Source organism: Sander lucioperca, chromosome 23 (assembly GCF_008315115.2).
Source record: "Sander lucioperca isolate FBNREF2018 chromosome 23, SLUC_FBN_1.2, whole genome shotgun sequence".
NCBI classification, from domain to species: Eukaryota; Metazoa; Chordata; class Actinopteri; order Perciformes; family Percidae; genus Sander; species Sander lucioperca.
The window spans coordinates 12,727,619-12,737,070 of record NC_050195.1 but is presented as its reverse complement, the minus strand read 5'-3'; the positions used below and the strand labels follow the sequence as shown (position 1 = coordinate 12,737,070).

Below are 9,452 nucleotides of genomic sequence, written 5' to 3'. Positions count from 1 at the left end.
TGGAGAATTTATTCAGAGACAAACGGAAACCTAAACTGTACATTTACTACCACTTAAATAAACTGCTGATGTATTCTCAGCTCTGACAGCCGACAGCTGTCTGCTCTGAGCACATTCACCGTCACTCTCTCATGTAGCCTCCACACTAAGCACCGAGCTATTCCTTAAAGGAGCTTCCCCGGTCTTGTAACACAAGGAGACCCTGCCAGAGCTCCTTGTATTGGATCCGAAAGTCCGAACCATCCAAAAAATGCTTTCACACTATAAACGAACCGGACCATGGTTCAGTTTGGTCCGGACCGAGACCACCTCTTTTTATCGGACCAAAATTTGGTCTTTTGATCCGGACCGTGGTTTGGGGGAGGTTTCACACCTGTAATTTTGGTTAGGGTCAAACTAAAAAGTCCGAAAGTCCGGACCAAATAAGTTATGTGTGAAAACGCCCTAAAAAGCCAGCTAGCTAATGTTAGCTGCTGAAAGCTGCCCGGAGAGTCTGCCTGTTGTTACCATAGCAACCAACTACATTCCGAAGGCTTCCTAATTGTTTGATCCTTATTCTATGGTTTAAACAGTTTTGTTTTAATCAGAAGAGAAGACACATTAAACACACACAACTAGTTTTGTTTACATACATTTGAATATTTTTCACAACAAAACGTATTTTGATCAAACTTGGCTGGACAGGCTAGTGAGTAAAGTGGTCGGGCCAGTGCCACCCTGGCCCATTACTGACTACGCGCCTGATTCAGCAACAAGCTGACAAATGATTCCCAGAGTTGTAAAACCATGTCTCAGAGTATTATAAACTGCTGTACAGTGTCTTGGCCTAAAATGTAACACATCTATTACTTAAACTGGACTTCCTGGATCTTATTCCACCATCTCACTGGTACCTGAAGTATCACCCCCTTACCAACCTAGCCCTTTGTGGGGTTTTTTAAATGCTGTTTTTGGTCTAAACACCTGATTAGGCAAAGTGTAAACTATATGATGGAACTAATTCCAGGTGCATTGCAGAGAGCTTTGAGAATGTTAGCAGGAGTCTCTTCAGCACTCTGCTGGGTTCCCAAAGTCACAACATTGTCTGGGACCCACTAAGTCTTGTCTTTATCAAACAAGCTGAGAAGTTTGTCTGTGGTCTTCTGCAGTATTTTGCTACTTCTTGGCACTGACTCCTCTGACTCCGACACTATTCCAACATCAAGATGGTCATTACAGTAATTTGACATATTAACATGTGATGTGGACAGATGCAATTGCCCTGTCTGTGTGAACACAGCTTTAGAGTCTCAATGAACAGTCCAGGGAGGAGACTGTGACTCAGAGGGTGTGTTGATACAGTATGATGTGCTTTCAGGCCATTCCTCCCCCTTATAAACACACACACACACACACACACACACACTTCCGAAGTACTTCCTTCCCCTAGCTGGCTGACTTATCATGGAGTGACTTCAACTCAGTCAGACAGTTGTGGCCTAGACAACAAGCCGAAGCTTTTCTGCTGGCCGGGCGGTAAGTCATCTCAGCTTAGCATGATCCTTATTCCCGCACACATTTGCTTTTTTTTGCTTTTTATTTATATGCTCCTCGCAGGTTGTCAGTTAAAGGCATTGCTTTCTAGCTCTGCCTATTTGCATGCCTCAAAGGAGCTCACATGCATCATGTCATAGCTCTTACACCTTAAAGCATTTATAATGGATTGATTATTTCACATTTATACTGACTGCATCATGTTGTAAATATTATGTTTGAGGCTGCATTTTTGTTTCTGACAGATTTCCCCGCTAACATTTAAGGTGAAGATGGAATCCACAACATATGATTATGACTACGACAATGAATCGATCACACCGGTCTCACCATGTAGTTGGGACAGTGTCAACTATCTGGGAGCTTGGCTATCCATCCTCTTTTACTTTATGTTTGTCTTCAGTCTCTTTGGCAATGGGCTGGTCCTGGTCATCATCCATCGGTGAGTGGACCAACAAGCAAAAACTCTAAGCATAAATGAAAACACTGAGAACATACTTCAGAAGAAATTTAAAGAGACACATGGTGGTTTGGTTTTGCAGTTTAAAGCATTTATATATATATATATATATATATATTTAGGGCTGTCAAACGATTCTTTTAATCGCGATTAATCGCATATTTTATCACATGATTAAAATTCTATTATTTTGCATTTCAGAACAGTTTTTAAGTACATATTAACAATCGAAAGCAATTTTTACCAGTGTATCTTGATTGGGAATCAAATGAATGCAAAGAAAGTTACTTTATGAACTTGATTTTAAGATTTGTAATTATTTATTTACTGTAAACAAAAGAAAAATGTGTGAATTTGTCATTATTGCACAATTCCTCCAAGTACCTAACTAAAAAACTAAAAATCCCTATCCTTACCAGAGTCAATATAGTGTTTAGTAACTCCTAAATAATGTTGATTACTCACTGACGTCCAGTGATCACCGGTTAATGAGACAGCGTTTGCAGCACCTTGCAGCTGTCCAGTGTGGCTGCTTTCTCTGTGTCATACAGGCTGTGTGTGGGGCTGCTGTCTCCCTCGAAGGCAACGAGACAGGTCAACCGTAGTACGTCTTTAAGACCCGAGTCCTCTACGATGCTGACAGGTCTGCAGTTAGTTGCCACCCGTTTAGCCCGGGTAGCATGCTAGCGGGTAGCATCACGTTAACTGTACTACTATGCTTAGCTCCGTAGGTGGTAGCTCAAGCTTGACGTGCTTCGGTGATATTTTAATTCGGCTTTACACAACGTGCATATGGCTTTCGACTTGTCTACGAGCTGTCCGGGAGTTTTGGAAAATAAAAAGCTCCATTCAGAGTTATTGCTGCTGTGTTTCTCCATCATGCTGCAGCCTGCAGCAGCAGGATGTGTTACGAGGAAGTGGCAGCTTGATAAGTAACGGTGCTGCAAAGGGTCAAAATAGTAGCCTGTTAGGCTAGTGTAGTGTAAAATAAATTAATAAATGCCGGCATGCGATTAATGCAATTAAAAAAAATTAATCACATAGTGTCGGCCCTTAGTCGCATCGCGATTAACGCGTTAACACTGACAGCCCTAATATATATATATATATATATATATATATATATATATATATATATATATATATATATATATATATATATATATTAGGGCTGTCAAAATAACTAATAATTAATTAATTTCGATTAATTAATCTGAGAAAAAATAACGCGTTAAAAAAAATAACGCAGATTAATCCATTCCATATTGAGGTTTGACCCGGAGCCGTTCTAGCCACCATTGGACAGTAAAATGAAGGAGGGAGACGATAATGTGCTGCCTGGATCATTAACTGGAACATTTACTTGTAAAAATCTTCTTCCTGCCAACCCTGGCTACCGAAATCTGGTGCCACTGATATGTCTGCTCTTCTCTCTGGTGCTCTGAAGACGATACAGGCAACACAAACACTGCTGCATGTGACGCTAGTTAACACTATACTCGACAGCAGCTAACGTTAGCCTACCGCTAGCTAGTTAACACTATACTCGACAGCAGCTAACGTTAGCCTACCGCTAGCTAGTTAACACTATACTCGACAGCAGCTAACGTTAGCCTACCGCTAGCTAGTTAACACTATACTCGACAGCAGCTAACGTTAGCCTACCGCTAGCTAGTAGCTGGATTAAACACGGTTACATTGCTGACAGCTAACGCTGAACGGTGTAAAGTTTGACTGTGTTTTACTGTAGAGGACTGTGACTCAACAGCGGGATGTAACAATCTGCAGCTGCCGAGCTGCCGTCGGAAAAACAACACAGACGGTGCGTTCAATTAAACTGGTAAACTACAGCTTCGTGGTGCATTTGAGTTATTGTAAATGTCCTTGGTGGTTGTTTTTGTCGTTCAACAGCAATTTACTAGTGAAATAAGTTATTGTCATTGTTATACATTATTATTAAATCATTTAATTTTGACCATATGGCCTTAGCAATAAACAAGCCGTTCTTTAATGTCACCAACTGTTGTTTAGTACATTTTGTTTTCTTTTCTTTTTTTACTTTCTTAAAAAGTATTGGTTCAGGCACCATTAATTATGTATGCGATTCATTTCGATTAATTAATCACAGAGTCTGTAATTAATTAGATTAATTGTTTTAATCGATTGACAGCCCTAATATATATATATATATATATATATATATATATATATATATATATATATATATATATATATATATATATATATATATATATATATATATATATATATATATAAATAACCCACTGATGAAAAATGCCAAATGTTTTGTAGACACATTTTTGATTGTGGTCAGCGGAAAAACTCAAGGAAAAAATACATTGTGTTTCCTGTGGCTGCTTCACAATAAACAACCTGGACCCTATGTTCCTATGTTTTTATGTCTAAGTGACTGATGGGAACAACAATCTTTGACATTGGTCCAGTATTAAGAGAGATCGCTGCAGTCTGCAGCGGAGAAACAAGCTACAATGTAAGTTAATAGGGCAATTGTCCAGCTTGTATTTACATTTCACAAAAGTGCTTGTTTTGCCGCTGACAGGCTCAGATTAATATTCTAAATGTTTGACAACATTATGGAAAGGATCCCTACAGAGATAGACCTTTAAAAACCTCTTTGAGACCTTTCTGTTTAACCAGAAACAGCTCTGAAGTCGCTAGCGCCAAACCCACCAGACTCCATTTAAAAAAACAATACTTTTGTATTGTTTGTAGTTTGTAGTTGTTTATTTCCTTTAATAATATAAAAATAAAACATTTGATCACAAAAAAAACAAACAATACTTTTATATAGAGCCAACATATTTTCACATGTAAATCAGTAAACTATGTGTTTATTTCAACCAAAACTAGAGTTGTGATGGTTGGAAAAGTGGAAAGACGACCCAAAACGGCTTTTCATAGTTTTATTTAGTTTCTGTCGATTTTGAATGAAGTGTATTTTACGATGTTACTGTTTATTTACATGGAGTCTGGTGAGTTTAGCGAATGTAATTTTGCGGATGTTTTTATGTTTAAAAAAAGGACTTACTCTTTAATATAAAGACTTTTAGACTTTTTTGAAGCTGGATATATCATTTGTTTCGTCTAAATATGAATGTGGAGAACATTAGTGATAGTGACATGCTTGCTACAGTTGCATTTCTAGAGATTTCTCTGATTCACGGCTTTGTTCTAACGCCGCTGGGCGCTCCTTCTCTTCAGTCTCTCTCTATCTCTCTCCACCATATAACATTACCGTGCTTTCTGGCCGTTGTTGAGGCTCTGCCCCGTTTAAAACTCTGCCATTTCGTAAAGCTGTTTGTAACGTAGAAATAAAATGGATTATTGATAATTTAATTTCTATAGTTTTTAGCTGACTTTACCAGCTGACTTCTCTATTGGCCGTTGAAAAAGGTGAAGTCTCTTACGTTCTAAAACCAGCCTCTGTGACTTGAACAGCTGAGTCACAGCGACACCATCAGCTGTGTGTGTGTGTGTGTGTGTGTGTGTGTGTGTGTGAGAGAGAGACGTTACTGTTCGTTACTGTATCTGTCCATCATCATATAAAGCCCGCCCTCACAATTTGATTGGTCCGAACAGCTCTTGTTCGAGCATCGGCTAAAGCAGAGCAGACCGAACTTCCCGACCTCGAATGTTGTGGGCGGGGCTAAGTTTGGCTGGCATCCAGGCTAGCGGACCGCCACTAGCAATGAAAACTATAGAGTTAAAGAATGTAAATACACTGAATGGCTATTAGTGAAAAAAATGCAGACCATTAAAAGCATCAAAATCTTAAGGATTATACTTTAAATGTAAATCATTCTTCAAATAAATTGATGATAATGATACTTTTCCCACATCATTAATTTCTAAGTCTGTGGCATAGGGCGGGTGTTTTTTTGATTCTGTATTTTTAACTAGAAAAAAATGAAAATGAAAAATGATATTTCTATCTATGATATTTATGCATAGGATATTTCATCTGTATTGTTCACTCTTACAGCTAGAATCCAAAGTTTTAAAGATTTTAGTCTTGCCTTATGCGATTCTGACATCATTTGGGAGCCAGAATGGACAGAGCCGTTGAATGACAGACTTCAGTTCTAGACCATTTATGGAGCAAAGACACCCACTGGGAGAGTATAAGTCATACTAGGTGTTTCTTATTCTTGTATGCACAGAGAGAGTAATACAGTAGCTATCCAGTAGGTAAAGTTCTTCTCTCTAAGCCCCCTGAGTTACCTCCACTCTGTCACTGTTTGCCAAGTCTCCTTGTGAGCAAACAAATATTTCTGGTGGTCATGGAAACACAAAACTACATTGTCAGAGATAAGCTCAGCAAACTCTCCCTGGGCCTCGAACCGAAAGAGTGCTTTTATTGCAGTATATTTTAGAGGGTTAAAGAGATGCTTTGTCAGCTGCATGCTGAAAGGGTGACAGCTCAGGGAAAGTAAAGACCAATTTCTATGGTACCATTAAAAAGAAATTGAGGCCAGTTTTCAGTTGTAATTTCTACAACTGAAAACAACTTCCTTTTTTCACATTTAAAAGGCAAATGAACAAAAATCTATACTTTTTTCAGTACTGTTTTTGCAACTGTAGGCAAGACTGAAATTATATTCAATCATATCATTATTATTCCCTGAAGCATTGACCTCTGAGAATTGGACTTATGATTCACTAAAGCCATAAAAGTTTGCTGACTGAAATGTTTGTTGGCTTTCATATCAGGTCTTAAATTTGCAGCATGATCTTTAGCCAATTTGCCATTTTCTCCTGGACAATTGTACATCTTCAGCAGGTTTTTAAAGTATGAAGAAACCACCTAAAGTCAGTGTGATACATCAGTGTCAAAAATGCTTATATGACCCATAGGCATTTAGTATTTCCCTCCATCTAACTGTTGAAATGACCACCTCCTAGGTTTGAGAAGCTGACCACTGTGACCAACATATTGCTGCTGAACCTGGTGGTGTCCTCCCTGATCTTCATGAGCAGCCTTCCCTTCCTGGGAGTCTACTCGCAGCTCTCCTACTGGATCTTCGGCAAGGTCATGTGCAAGATTGTTGGCACCGTCTACTATCTGGGCTTCTACAGTTCTGTCCTCTTTCTAACTCTTTTGACCTTTGACAGACACCTTGCAGTTGTGTACTCCTTGGGTGCGCCGCGAATGAGGAATCAAAAATATGCAGTATTCTCCTGTGCTGTAGTGTGGCTGGTCAGCGGCCTGGCGTGCATCAGGCCGATGATTCTCCACACCACTTTCGTATATATGGGAAACATAACATACTGTCAGGACTTTCCTGGTGACTTCAATTCTTGGAATGTAAAGCAGCTGAGAACATCTGGTTTTTACCTTCAGCTTATCCTTTTCTTGATCTTTCCTCTGGCTGTTATTATCTACTGCTACATTAGGATTGCTATCACTGTCATGTCATCCAGGATAGTTGCCAAGTTCAAGACAGTCAGGTTAATATTTTTCATTGTCCTGATGTTTTTTATGTGCTGGACCCCATTCAACATTGTATTTCTAATGCATGAAAAAGCCAATACCTCAGGAAACTGTCAGGAATCACAGAAATTGGCTTATGCTCTTCAAGTCACTCGTATCTTTGCCTACGTTTACTTTTGCATCAGTCCAATCTTCTACACATTTGTTGGAAAAAAGTTCCAGAACTATTTCAGACAGATGCTGGTGAAACGTTTTCCGGGGTTAAATAAGCATGTTTCGGTCAGTCAACAAAGCAGAACCACAAGAAGTACACCCAATGAGTTGTAAGAATGGGAAGCCCTTTGTTTCCCAGGCCTGCCATGTGTTCAACAAACAAAGGAAGTGCTGTTAGAGTTTTTGTTGTTTTTGGATTGTCAAGGTGGAGGGTACTGAAATACGTAAGTAGGGATTTAGTCTTGCCTATTAAATCTGAAATAACTGATTTTTGTGTTCCATCCTATTGAGAAACAAATGTGTAAGGGATAATGTAGAACGAGGCGGTTATTATAGCGAATACAACCCCGACAGGGTGATCAGGTCTTGAATCAGCCTGAAGGGGTTGTATTCGCTATAACAATCGCCTCGCTCTACATTATCCCGCTTATTACATGGCTACTTACCAAATAAATCATTCATTTGACACAAAATATTGATTTAAAAAGGAATTTATTGATTTAAATATGATTGTATTGCTTCAGCTAAAGAAAATAGTCCGTTCTGTCTCTACGGTTGGAATCCTGCGTCCATAGCAACGTGAACTCTGTATCTGTTTAATGCAAAACCTTAGTCTATTACTCAACACCACAGTATCTCCCCCTCCTGTAGCGAATACATTTCTGGCAAAAGCCACCAGTCCGGGCACGCATTTTATCCCCCTTACGGGCTGTTGCAGTAGCCATATATTTTAAGAGTCGGGCTGTTACGGGGTGCTGCCATGCTATCGCTAGCTATAGGTGGACAAATGACCCAGCTGCTGTTTTAATCACTGCAGGAATTGACACGACATTAGCTGAAGCGTTGTAGTGAGCTAGCAGGCTATCGGCTGCTCTAATTCACATTAAACTGAACATTTCGTTGACGGTGAAGTGAGACACTTTTATTATTTATTTATGTTGACTTTTATGACATTTTATGTCCTCATTCATCTTGTTTCCTCTTTGCACAGCCGCTGCAGTTGACCCACCTGTAACGTTAAACATGTTGCAATGTAAGCTAACTAATTAGTTGTCCCTATGGCTAAAGTTACTGCGTAGCAATCATAGACCGTATATAAAGATGTAGCGATCATAGACCGTATATAAAGATGTAGCGATCATAGACCGTATATAAAGATGTAGCAATGGCGCTCACCAGATCTGCTGTCATTGCTTGAATTTGAGGACAGAAGTTGATCAACGTTTCCCCACTTTTCGCCACAGCTGATAAATTATCCGGACTTCTTTCAGCAGATTGATATAGCTGTCCTCCAGAGTGAACAGAACTGCGTCCATGGCAACGCTCTGCTATGCATGGCAACGGTGTGTTATCCTTAGCTACGGTCTGTTATCAGACCGTAGTTAAAGATAACACACCGTTATCCTGCATAGCAGAGCGTTGCCATGGACGCAGTTCAGTTCTGCAGAATGCCTTAGAATTCAACCAAGCCATGTAATAAGTGCTGTATAACAATTTCTCGGGGACATACTGATTCATATTTTCTTAGTGGTGTTGCTTATTTCACCGTTCTCAAGCTATTGACATGTTTTGAAAGTTAGTCGTCAAAGTCCTGTCCAAATTGAAGCTCCTGTCACCTCTTTAAAGGGCAACTGGTATATAGCATTTTTAGGTTAATACTAGCGTTTTGTGTTGTTTGTACTAGAACATGTTTACATGCTTTAATGTTCAAAAAACACTTCATTTTTCTCATACTGCCCATGGCTGCTGCACCTGTATTCACCCTCTGTGTGA

The 9,452-nt window shown here is 39.4% G+C and overlaps 1 protein-coding gene across 1 annotated transcript; it reads left to right on the top strand.

Moving 5' to 3' along the window:
* Positions 1–1,395: 1,395 nt before the first annotated feature.
* LOC116050736 (probable C-C chemokine receptor type 3) lies at positions 1,396–7,835 on the top strand. The gene is made up of 3 exons (XM_031300963.2): positions 1,396–1,515; positions 1,779–1,975; positions 6,938–7,835. Exons 2-3 carry the CDS (start codon positions 1,806–1,808, stop codon positions 7,791–7,793), a joined length of 1,026 nt encoding a protein of 341 aa, XP_031156823.1. The 5' UTR covers positions 1,396–1,515; positions 1,779–1,805; the 3' UTR covers positions 7,794–7,835.
* The last annotated feature ends 1,617 nt before the right edge of the window (positions 7,836–9,452 follow it).

Excerpts from the sequence above, each read along its gene's own strand:
- LOC116050736 (XM_031300963.2), top strand. The coding sequence starts at position 1,806 with ATGGAATCCACAACATATGATTATGACTACGACAATGAATCGATCACA. Across the intron at positions 1,976-6,937 it reads GTCCTGGTCATCATCCATCG|GTTTGAGAAGCTGACCACTG; the intron begins GTGAGTGGACCA and ends ACCACCTCCTAG.